Source organism: Temnothorax curvispinosus, unplaced genomic scaffold (genome assembly GCF_003070985.1).
Source record: "Temnothorax curvispinosus isolate PA1 unplaced genomic scaffold, ASM307098v1 QBEX01006358.1, whole genome shotgun sequence".
NCBI lineage: Eukaryota > Metazoa > Arthropoda > Insecta > Hymenoptera > Formicidae > Temnothorax > Temnothorax curvispinosus.
In genome coordinates, this window is record NW_020216138.1 from 83,807 (window position 1) to 94,844 (window position 11,038).

Genomic DNA, 11,038 nt, shown 5'->3' on the forward strand with positions numbered 1-11,038 from the left:
GAATAAGAGGTTAGGGGACGGAGCACGGAGCAGTGAGCACGCCAGCACATATCCATTTTGGAAATTGGTACTACGTAGCTACGTAACATACATATATTTTCCGACATTGCCGATAAAACATCATTTTGCTATTGCAAAATATGATGCGTCCGTGTTACATTTGCAAATTGCGCGATCTGATAACGCATAATTTAATTTCATTTAATCTGGTACTAGGGAAAGGTATATATAAGCAATATTTTTAATTAAAGGCCGTCCTGCTTGTATCGAATGTCATTGCGATTAAATGCATTTTGGACTTTGCATTTTCCTAGTTATAAATTAAATATTAATTAACTCTCTTATCTTAAATTTTTTAACTAAAATTTTGTCCGATAGAAACAGGTCAACCTATAGAGGCCCTCCACCACCCCCGCCAATTCCGATCGGCGGTCCTCTTTTCTTTAAATATTCTCAAATCTCGATTGTAATTGATGGTTGCGGATCAGTTTAATATTTATATGTTTATACATTTGCAGATGTAGCACAGGACGCGCAAAATGATGTTTTATCGGCAGTGTCGGAAAATGAACGTGGCTACGTAGTACCAATTTCGAGAATGGATGTACTGACGGTAGTGCACGAGGGCTTTCGACGGTCCCACGAAAAAGGCAGCCTCTCTCAGACTTCATACCGTACATACATATGTCTTCTATAATTCAAACAGGCACGAGGAACAGACAACAGAATACAGAGGAAGTAACACCGTGCTGAATCGAAATGACATAATTTTCAACCGGACGAGAAAGAGAATTGCAAAATATTTTAACGTGGGAATTATTTATAAGATAGGAATTAAGGTGCCGCCAATGTTGTACAGGACAAGATACTGCCTCTCAAGCAAGTCCGCAATTTGTTGGGTAAAGATTCAATTAGGTAAGCACAAAATATATATTAATTAAAGATAATACATAAACACATTGATTTGTGCGAAATACATTCATTTCGGTATACAAGAAGTTCGAGAAGATCGTGGGTACTAAGATGTCTGCGTACCTTATTCTTCTTATGAATTTAATATTAACTACGTTTCTCTCAAGCCTAATTTAGCCTAATATTATTTTATGCTATTTAATGACGATATTTAATGCTCACGTAAATGTCTTCCCTCAGAGAATATTAGTCGCAGAACCACGTCAGTTACAATGCATCCTACAACTGATTCTGAAGTAAATACTGATGTAAGTACCATGCATGGAAATAAGAGACCTATAGACGATGGCAGTGAGAATGAGGCCAAGATACAAAAGACAGAAGCAGAAACGGTACAAATGACAGAAGCAGAAATGGTACAAAGAATCAAGAGGAAAAATCACGCCATGTTATTGGGCTACGTTGGCAAAGACTATTACGGCATGCAAAGAAATCCTGGTATGAAGACTATCGAGGAAGATTTGATTAGTGCCTTACTGAAGGCAGACCTGATAACTCAAGAACAATTTGAAAATATACGTGCAATCAATTTTCAAAGAGCCGCACGTACAGACAAGGGAGTATCGGCAATTAGGCAGGTTGTGTCACTGAAGCTACGTAAGATGAATATTTTAAATATTAATTTAGTATATATCTTTTTTTCAGAATTATTGAAAAACAATTTTGATTTATATTGATCATAATGTGTTTATATTTAACATATCATCTAATTTTACAATCCCATTTCTGTTTAAATTATTATTGTTAATAAAACTTGGTGCTATCAAGTTTAAAAACAATAAAAGAAATAAACTTTTTATTTAAACTATTATATAAATATTTATATTACTATGTTATAAATATCAAACTTTTTTTGCAGCGGAGAACACTGATAAGACAGTAATAAATCAATTCTTACCTGATGTAATCAGAGTATTTGGAATAAAACGCGTAACAAAGGGTTTCAATAGCAAAAATCAATGTGACGCACGTACTTATAGATATATCATTCCTTCTTTTGCATTTGCATTAGAAGATCAGAGTTTATTAAAACTTGGAGAGGAAGTTAACGAAGATGAGAGAATCAAACAGTTATCGGTTATTGACGGAAAGCCATACACGGATTATAGATTATCTCCAGACTCTTTAAATAGATTAAATTCGATTTTAAAACTTATGGAAGGTTCTCACAACTTTCATAACTTCACGTCGAAAGTGTAAGTCGATATCAATTCAGAAGTACGTGCCAATTCATTTAGGTATCTAAAACTGAAACACATTCTATTTAATTCAGGAAACCATTAGATCCACGTGCACGGCGCTACATAATCAGTTTCTGCTGCTCGGAGACGTTTGTCTCAAACGGTATAGAATTTGCGGTATTAGAAGTTAAAGGGCAGAGCTTCATGTTGCATCAAATTCGAAAAATGGTCGCAACTATAACCGCAGTTGCGAGAAACATGGTACCCGAGGAGACAATCAATGAAGCGTTCAAGACAATGGACAAGATGGACATACCACTTGCACCCAGCTTAGGATTGTGTCTGTGTCATGTAAGAAAATTTGATAGCGCATATTTTGCTAGTATTTACGAGTATGTACCCAATTCGACTCTTAGTTGGAACGTTCGATTGGCCGATGAAAGCAATGAGTATTTCTGCTGAACTTGTTAATAAACCTAGTCGGCGCGGGCAGGTGCTCGCGAAAAAGCGCATTTGCCTACGCACGGCTAGTTAGTGTAGTGTCGGACTGCCATCACAGTATTTATTACAATATTTAAAAACATCGTTAATAAAATAGTTAATATTAAACTTGTAATCTCTTGTGAGATTAATATTAAATTTTCTAAGGACACATTATTCAAGGAATAAATATATTTACAGGTGCATTACGATAATTACAGTAAAAGATATGGCGCGGACGGTCTCCATGAAACGCTAGATTGGAAGGAGTGTGAAGAAGAAGTACAGAAGTTTCAGAAAGCGTATATTTTGCAGCATATGGTGGACACAGAAATTTCAGAACAAACGTATCCTTTTTAAACACAATACCTCATGTAATAAATTTTTCCATCTATTTAAATACCTTAACTAATATTATATAGGACGTTGAAGTGGCTCGCTGGTCTTCCTTTTTATTCGTTTAGTAACAGAGATGTACTACCTGTGGAGGACGATGAAAAACAACTACCCGTTGAGAATGATGAACAACAAGAAACTGTGCATAATGTCGTTTAGGTGTAAATGTTAGGTGTAAAATAGCTCAGTCTCTGTATCAAACATATTAAGAAATATTAAAGAAAGTTTTTAAATTATTACTAAAGTTTCCTTTTTGCAAAATTGATTACAAATTTCCTGAAATTACAAAGCGATTCTGTAAAACCGAAAACAGCGATGATATCAGTGTTTTTTAATCATATTCTGACGTAAAATGTCTATTATCTTTATCTCATAAAGTGCTTTGAACCGAATTGAAAATATGTGCGCATGTATACGGTCATCCTTTCTCGATTTGTTGATGGTTCAAATATTTTTGCTGCGTATAAATCGAATATGTACTTCCCCCATACTTTTTACTACAAGCGCATACGAAGATGACGCGCGTGCTTCGCCAGCGTTGGGTAATTCCAGTCTCGTGGTATCCAGTATTTCCAGTGGAGGGTCGCAGTGACTGGTCGAGCGCCGAGATATAAGGAGGATTGCGGATTGCAATTCCTGACATTTCGTATACGGTGTGCTTTACCATGCGGATTGTTCAACGGATTCCAACATTACTAATAATTGTTTACGGTAAGCAAAAAAACATATTATGACGCAAACTTTGTGATAAATAAGAATCATATCACGAGATGTTGATAAAAAAATGTTGTGATTGTAACTTTATAGAAAAATTTTGTACCATAACTTTCCTTCCCGAAGATCTTTTATTTATCAAATAGATGTGGCGCAACAGAATATTAAATAGAAATACAATAATATATTCTTGATAAAATAGTATTTTTTGATAAGTGCTCATAGAGATATATTTAGATTTAAAAATGCAACTGTTTTCACTGGTACCGTTAATATTACCTTACATTCATGAGAAAATTTCTAAAAAAAAGAATTTTTTTTGTAAAACTTGTTTTTATTTATCACGCATCTGTTAAGAAAAATTTTGTATTATATATTAATTGTACATCCGTATGTTCCAAGAGATTTCCGAAGTAATCTCAACCAGTTTCAGAAACTGGTTTAATGACCTTGAACCTCAGTGCAGAAGAATCTATCTCGCTTACATGTTTACTCATGCTGGATAGATAATAAGCGAAGAAGATACGAATACACATAAAAGCATGTCTCTACCACATTTATTATTAGTTTTCTTATATTACCAGTCGATGTGATCAATCAATCTATAATTGATTTCCCTATCGCAAAAGATATGATCATGAAACAGGATTCTTCTACGTATATTATTGGAAAAATCTCAATTATAATTATAATTATTTGACAAATCATTTCAACTTACACAATTACTCAACACATAAAATAACTGGATAGATTTTTCTATCTGGCGATTTTTCTATCTCTATTTCTTCAATTTTACAGTGTGCATTGGTTCTGTCTATACACAAACAGATGATTGCGGGTAAGTATTTGCGCGTCGAAGTAATCTAATGTTCAGATAAGTAAGTATCAACTAATTTAATCATTTGGACAGACCACAGACACAGACATTTCAATGTAGCAATGGAGAATGTATAGCCAGCGCGTTATTATGCGATGGCAAAACGGACTGCAGGGATTTATCCGACGAGACAGAGGCCGCATGTAAAGGGCCACACATTTTCTGTCATAACAACGCCTTTCGTTGTAATTATGGTGCCTGTATAGACAGAGACTTGATGTGTAACGGCGTTTCCAACTGCGCCGACAACAGTGACGAAACGCAGCCCCAGTGCTTAAGAAATACAACGAAAAGATGTATACCGAATGAGTTTCAGTGTGACAACGGCCAGTGCATTTCTAGCGACAATGTGTGTGACGGAACTCGAAATTGTGCGGATGGTTCTGACGAAACATCTAAGATATGCCAATCGTTAAAGTGAGAATCTTTTATACATGATTGAAGTACGATTCCTAGTTGTATGTACATTGACCAACTAGTATGAGAAACAAACGTCTGCCAATTTATTTGCAGTTGTCCTTCGACAGCTTTTCGTTGTGCTTATGGAGCTTGTATCGATGGTGATCTACGATGTAACAGAGTAGACGACTGCGCCGATGGTTCAGACGAGGACCAGAGATTATGTAGGACTGGATGGCCGGTAGTTTTACCGTCGGTGCGACCAACAACGGGAACTACACGATCGCCACCGACTCCTGCACCAACACGTCCTTCTGGAACACCTTCTGGCACAAACACTTGCAAAGCACCTCCGCAACCGCAAAACGGTCGCTGGAAGTTACATCGATCGCAGTGCCCAGATAGACAGGACTGTAACGTTCCAGAAGGAACGGAACTGGGATTAGGATCTTATCTCGTCTACTCTTGTGATTCGGGATATAAAATAAGAGGTTCGCCCGACGTTAGCTGCAGTATCGGGGGAAAATGGCTTAATATACCAATTTGCAAAGGTATTAAACTAGTAATTATATATTTTTAACTATTTTAAGATAAATAAATATGGATTCTTAAATATTGAATATTTCAGTCAAAGAAATTCATCATCTTCAAAACGATCAGAATTATACATGTTAATTGTTGACAATGTTTGTTTGATAGCAATACTCTGCAAAGCTTTAGCCGCACCATCAATCAAATCTGAATGTCGGTACGACGATGAATGGATATCATGCAAATCTCCAGTTCCACCAAGAACAAGAGCAACATTGTCATGTGCAAACAGTTATCGACCTGAAACTAATCAACATCTACTGTCCGGACAAGGAACGAACGTGAGATGTAAAGCGAATGGTGAATGGGAACCAGAACCTATGCGATGTGTTCCAGGTCCGGTCACGATAAATATTTACATTAATGATAATCAACTTGCGTTCCAAACCACTTTGGATAGAAACAATGCTACGTTTATCGAAGTGTTGGATGATAGAATCATTATACATACAAATGCCAATAATCCAAATTATCCGAACATAAATGTTAGAGTACCAAAGCCAAATAATGATACAGCAGCAGATGTGCCTTGGGCATGGTCTTAAGATTATAAAAAAATGATAGTACAATTATAAGTAGTAGAATTTCGAACAATATTTTTACAGTTGGCATGTCAATATCCCCATTGAGATAATTCACATACCTGTGTCATTCTGTATTACAATTTCTATTTAAGTTATGATTTGCAATTGTTTCCTAATGAACCAAAGCTTTGATGAAAGTATTTAAATATAGTTTTTAATTACGCTGTGTATAAGATTATAATTTATTAAGTTAAGTGCACATACATACATATACACACATCGAATATATTTAATAAACTATTACGTGACCTCGATATATCTCAATTTTTTTTTCCATCCAATTAGTCATAAAATTATCACACAATGACGCGCAATGGTTACGGTTACTGTGAATTATCTCTTCCTCTTTTTTTTCTATACTCACGAGTGCTCAATACATTCTCTTGTATTATCACGCTAAGACGATTTCTCCAACCGAAATATTTGTTGTAGTATGCGGCACTCTACCTCTCAATTATCAACCGACCGTTGTAGGCGGTGTTAGACCGAATATCACGGAATTTCCGTGGCACGCCTCGATGTATCGCGATGAACCAGGCGAGCCAAAGAAATACTTCTGTGGAGCGTCTATCATTCAAGAAAATCTCTTGATAACGGCAGCTCATTGTGTATACGACGAGAACAATAGGCAACCGATTGATGCCAACAAAATTTATATATTATCGGGAAACCTTTTTCGCGATTACAATAATCCCTTTCACGATCCAAATCTCGTTAAAAGAAATCAGGTTTGCAAATGTTCTAATGCGATGTAAAGTAATCTGTATAAAATATTGTCGATCGAAATGTTACACATACCTTCTTCCAGGTGAAACGTATTTACATCGCACGAGATTATCTAGGATACATAGGAAATTACCTGTGGGATATCGCGGTATTAGAACTCGTCACACCATTTGTATTGTCATCCTATTTAGTTCCTGCGTGCATAGATACTTTAAGCTTTGGGAGTGTATTGGAACCGGGTACTTATGGAAAGGTAGCGGGATTTGGTAGAACCGCAACTGGTGAATCCAGCGCAGTTTTACAGGCTCTGACAGTGCCCGTAATCTCAGTCAGCCAGTGCAGGTCCGCGAGCCAAAGTGTTAATACGGAACAATATATCACCAACGATAAGTTTTGCGCAGGCTACACAAATGGTTAGTAAAAGAGCATTTATGTGTATCATAAATCAGCATGTGACGCTATATTATTTTACTAAATTTATCAGAAATATATTTGCAAAAGATATATGACTACTTCAATTTAAGTAAATGTTACATAAGAAAAGATAATAAGGAAAGCAAAAAAAAAAACAAATTTAAGAACGATTGTTCTATATATGCAAAGATGCGAAAAATAGAAAGATAACTTACATAAGCATTGTGTTTCAGGTTCTTCCGTTTGTGATGGTGACAGTGGCGGCGGATTAGTCTTTAAAACCAATGATTTGTGGTATCTCCGAGGTATCGTTAGCGTTTCTCTCGGCACGATAAAAGAGGGTGGAAGTTTTCATTGTAACTACAACTTGTATTCCTTATATACAGAACTCTCCAGGCATATTTCATGGATACAAGATGTAATTATCAAAATAGAACAAAATCAGACGCATATATTATGCACAGAACAATCTTCAATAAGATGTTCCTAAATTTATTGATAGAAGTACCGATTATTATGTGCAATCACCGAAAAAAAGCATTTACCTTGTGTGCGCCATGTATAGTCTACATTATACTTGATAATTATCTCTATTTTTTTTATTGAATGCGTAATTATGTGAAGTTGCAACTCTGTTGAACAATTAAAGACTTGAGAGATAATTTCTTGTACGTATGTGATAAATGAAATTAATTTCACAATTCTAGCTGTGCTTGTTATTTTATGGGTTTTAGAAATTCTTATTACTTTAATACATAAATGTAGGTAGAAGACGGAAAAAATGGATGAACAGATAATAGAAATTTAAATCCCATACATATTTTAATTAATTTTATATATGCCAAGTTGTACAAAACAGAATAAAAAAAAATTTTTTTACACATTACGTTTATACATAATGTACATTTAAATATATTTTTCACTATATGACACAATATCTACAATAAAACATTTTTTAAAAATGGGAGACGAATGATTCTGTGAAATTGTTGTATAATCATATAAATTGACTATTGCAACTTACAAGCACTCGGATTCCTTTAGTGCATTTTCTTTATTGGATGGTACAGATGGTAGTGCAGCTACATCTTTGCCGGGTGAAACCAAACCTGTATCATATATTTCATTATTTTGTATGAAATGTACTAATAAACTCTACAATATTTACCTTCCATACGTAAGTCTTGCAAACGTTGCTTCAATTTTTCAATCTCTGGATTTGCATCAGGAACTGCGGTGGAAACTTCTACATCATCCTCGTCCAACAATTCCGCTAATTCCCTTTCCAATTCGGTCTCAGAGTCTGCGTTGTTTAGGGTTTCAGATAAAACTGTATCTATCTCTTTGTTCTCCTCTAAAACCTGGTCACCGAATAACGGGTATTACTACTTGTGTTATATCACAAGTAATTGCAAGTAATACATATACCATGTACAACCACTTACCTCATTAATGTCGTCCATAATGTCTCGAACGCCATATTCCGTTAAACCATTTTGTCCCATTTTCTTCAATACATCGGACCCAGTTTTATAAGCAGATAATACAGCAGAGTTGGAATGCGCGTCTTCAATATTGGTGATGAGAACGCGCAGATTCGCAAGGGCTTGCGCGCGCTTTTCTATAGTCTTTTCCAATTCCATTTTTCTCCTTAATCGCGTTTTTGCCAGCTGACGCAACTCTTTCCCCAAGTACATTTTAGCTTCATTAATAATATTAAGCTTCTCTTGCTCCATAAGCTCTATTTCCTTGATTAGCTCATTTTCCTGTTTTATCAGTTTATACATGCCTTCTTCCACCTCTGTAATTTCATTTGCCGCTTTCACGGCAATTTTAACCAGTACGTCACCATTTGGATTGGAGCTCTTCTTAAAAGCCACCTTTTTCCTATGTCTTAACCACTCCAGGGTTAATCTCACTGCATTCTCCGAAATCTGCTTCTTTGTTTTGCTCTTGCAATATTCTACTATCTCCAATATCGGGAACAAAACGTTATCCTTTCTAACTTCGGCAATGGAAAGGATAACATCACCTAATTCTTGCACAATTCGCAGATGTACGTATCTGACTTCTGTGTTATTTGTCTTTTGGCCTACAACGTACGTCTTCACTTTGGAAAACGACCAGGTAATTGGTTTTTTCACAAATATGTCGATTGACCATGCTGTCCATGTTTCGCACGGTTCTTTAAAAAAGTCAGTCTCTTGAATTATCTCGTTATTTCTAGAAAATTTCACAAAATATATATATAACAATACACAGCAAAATATACAACATTAAAATATTAAATCGTAAACTATGTGCTTCATTTTTATCACAAATACGTGCCTTCATCATACGTGATTGTCTAATATCTGACAGCAAAACGTTTAATATATCTAATATATTTAATAGTTGCGCGACAATACCTTAGAAGCTCCTCAATCACGGTAGCCAGACAGAGCGGCGCGCAGCCCCTTCTCTTGAAGGCTTCGTTCAAGTCGACGATAGTAAAACTGCATTGCATGGTGTGTTTCAACCGCTCGTATATCAGATCGTTCCAGAACTTGTATTTAGAGATCCAATCCTGCGGGTTGGCAGATTTACTGCGAAACGGCGAAAACAACGCGCTCATTCTTTCCTCTTGATTCCAACATTCTGGCAATTTTTCTGCTGGTAGCGGCGACGTGCCGACGCTCCCACCGACCGTTTTACCGTCGACGTCGCTCATAATGTCAATTGAGTTAAAATCTCGCAACGTAACTTAGGTTATAAAAATATTGTCTGATCACAGCGGATGCGTTCTATTTTCGCGCACGCACATTTTCCGTCGACTTTCCTTCCATCTTCGTTGACCTCGTTCCAACTAACTGAGAAAAGTGCTATAAATAGAAAAGTATATATTATTTACACGATTGCAGTTAAATAAAAAGAAACGTAGAAAGACTCCTCAAAACGTAACGTGCAATAATAAATAACGTACGTGTTGTTTTGCAATCTTGATGTCACGTGAACATTCGCCAGATACTTAAATTCAGTCCAAAGATCGTCTACGCGTCTTACAAATTAAAGCACTATTTTCTTATTCAGATCGTTCTCAATATTCATTTATTTGTTGTCAGCTGCTTCGAGATCGGAGATACTCGTGAGTGATCGGAACCAATCGGAATCAAAACAATGAACACCGTGAAAGGGAAATACCGGCATTACCGGCCGACGGTGACGGGTGAAGCGCAGAACGCGGAGCAGCGCCGGCGAGTCGCATTTTCTTATCAGTTACGGATAAAAGCGGAATGCGTCCCGCATTTGCTGCACGAGATGGCATAGCGGAGGCTTCACGCGAATCACGCGTGGACGTGGAGCCAAATGGCGCCATCGCGATCGATCCGCCTCGAAAAGGGATAAGCGAGGAGCGAGGAACGCCGGCTAACGGCTAACCTTGACAGGAAGCGAGGCCTATTTTTAATTGCAGCCTTCGTCTCCTCGCTCGTCTTTGCGTCACGTATCGAGGTGCGCCGGATCGATAGTGCGCGATCCGTAACGACACGTGCGTGCGTTTTCCGCGCGCGCTTCTCTGCGCTCGAAAGGAAAACCGTCGCTGAGGTGCCGTAAAAACCAGGCGCGTCAGGCACACCGAAGGTAGCGAACGGAATACGAGACGCGTGCAGGTGAAACCATCATACCTGCGTCGTGTCAAACGAATTACATAAATTTCTCGCAAATGA

At 37.0% G+C, this 11,038-nt stretch overlaps 3 protein-coding genes across 4 annotated transcripts; 2 read left to right on the forward strand and 1 right to left on the reverse strand.

The window, feature by feature from the left end:
• The first annotated feature begins 135 nt into the window (after positions 1 to 135).
• On the forward strand, positions 136 to 3,268 carry LOC112455806 (tRNA pseudouridine synthase A). 2 transcript variants are annotated; one of them, XM_025017990.1, is made up of 7 exons: positions 136 to 222; positions 519 to 899; positions 1,153 to 1,569; positions 1,832 to 2,168; positions 2,246 to 2,504; positions 2,835 to 2,980; positions 3,056 to 3,268. In XM_025017990.1, the coding sequence occupies exons 3-7, from the start codon at positions 1,185 to 1,187 to the stop codon at positions 3,186 to 3,188; spliced, it is 1,260 nt and encodes a 419-aa protein (XP_024873758.1). In that variant the 5' UTR covers positions 136 to 222; positions 519 to 899; positions 1,153 to 1,184; the 3' UTR covers positions 3,189 to 3,268. The 2 variants fall into 2 exon arrangements, with proteins under 2 accessions (XP_024873758.1, XP_024873757.1); XM_025017989.1 differs by having other exon boundaries at positions 137 to 222; positions 519 to 915.
• Positions 3,269 to 3,580: 312 nt separating this feature from the next.
• Positions 3,581 to 8,199, forward strand: LOC112455805 (modular serine protease-like). Its single transcript, XM_025017988.1, has 8 exons — positions 3,581 to 3,740; positions 4,542 to 4,581; positions 4,654 to 5,037; positions 5,134 to 5,570; positions 5,719 to 5,946; positions 6,627 to 6,922; positions 7,003 to 7,333; positions 7,568 to 8,199. Exons 1-8 carry the CDS (start codon positions 3,695 to 3,697, stop codon positions 7,822 to 7,824), a joined length of 2,019 nt encoding a protein of 672 aa, XP_024873756.1. The 5' UTR covers positions 3,581 to 3,694; the 3' UTR covers positions 7,825 to 8,199.
• Positions 8,200 to 8,224: 25 nt separating this feature from the next.
• Positions 8,225 to 10,466, reverse strand: LOC112455807 (charged multivesicular body protein 7). Its single transcript, XM_025017991.1, has 5 exons — positions 10,297 to 10,466; positions 9,743 to 10,195; positions 8,780 to 9,557; positions 8,503 to 8,695; positions 8,225 to 8,443 (listed from the first exon to the last, which is right to left on the reverse strand). The coding sequence occupies exons 2-5, from the start codon at positions 10,042 to 10,044 to the stop codon at positions 8,355 to 8,357; spliced, it is 1,362 nt and encodes a 453-aa protein (XP_024873759.1). The 5' UTR covers positions 10,045 to 10,195; positions 10,297 to 10,466; the 3' UTR covers positions 8,225 to 8,354.
• Positions 10,467 to 11,038: the final 572 nt, after the last annotated feature.

Bases quoted from the DNA above. Each gene is read 5' to 3' on its own strand.
- LOC112455806 (XM_025017989.1), top strand. From the start codon at position 849: ATGTTGTACAGGACAAGATACTGCCTCTCAAGCAAGTCCGCAATTTGT. The intron at 916-1,152 runs GTAAGCACAAAA...GTCTTCCCTCAG, and splicing joins TTGGGTAAAGATTCAATTAG to AGAATATTAGTCGCAGAACC. The intron at 2,169-2,245 runs GTAAGTCGATAT...TATTTAATTCAG, and splicing joins CATAACTTCACGTCGAAAGT to GAAACCATTAGATCCACGTG.
- LOC112455807 (XM_025017991.1), bottom strand. From the start codon at position 10,044: ATGAGCGACGTCGACGGTAAAACGGTCGGTGGGAGCGTCGGCACGTCG. The intron at 9,558-9,742 runs GTATTGTCGCGC...GAAATTTTCTAG, and splicing joins GTGATTGAGGAGCTTCTAAG to AAATAACGAGATAATTCAAG. The intron at 8,696-8,779 runs GTAAGTGGTTGT...TTCGGTGACCAG, and splicing joins TTATGGACGACATTAATGAG to GTTTTAGAGGAGAACAAAGA.
- LOC112455805 (XM_025017988.1), top strand. From the start codon at position 3,695: ATGCGGATTGTTCAACGGATTCCAACATTACTAATAATTGTTTACG. The intron at 3,741-4,541 runs GTAAGCAAAAAA...TCAATTTTACAG, and splicing joins ATTACTAATAATTGTTTACG to TGTGCATTGGTTCTGTCTAT. The intron at 4,582-4,653 runs GTAAGTATTTGC...TCATTTGGACAG, and splicing joins ACACAAACAGATGATTGCGG to ACCACAGACACAGACATTTC.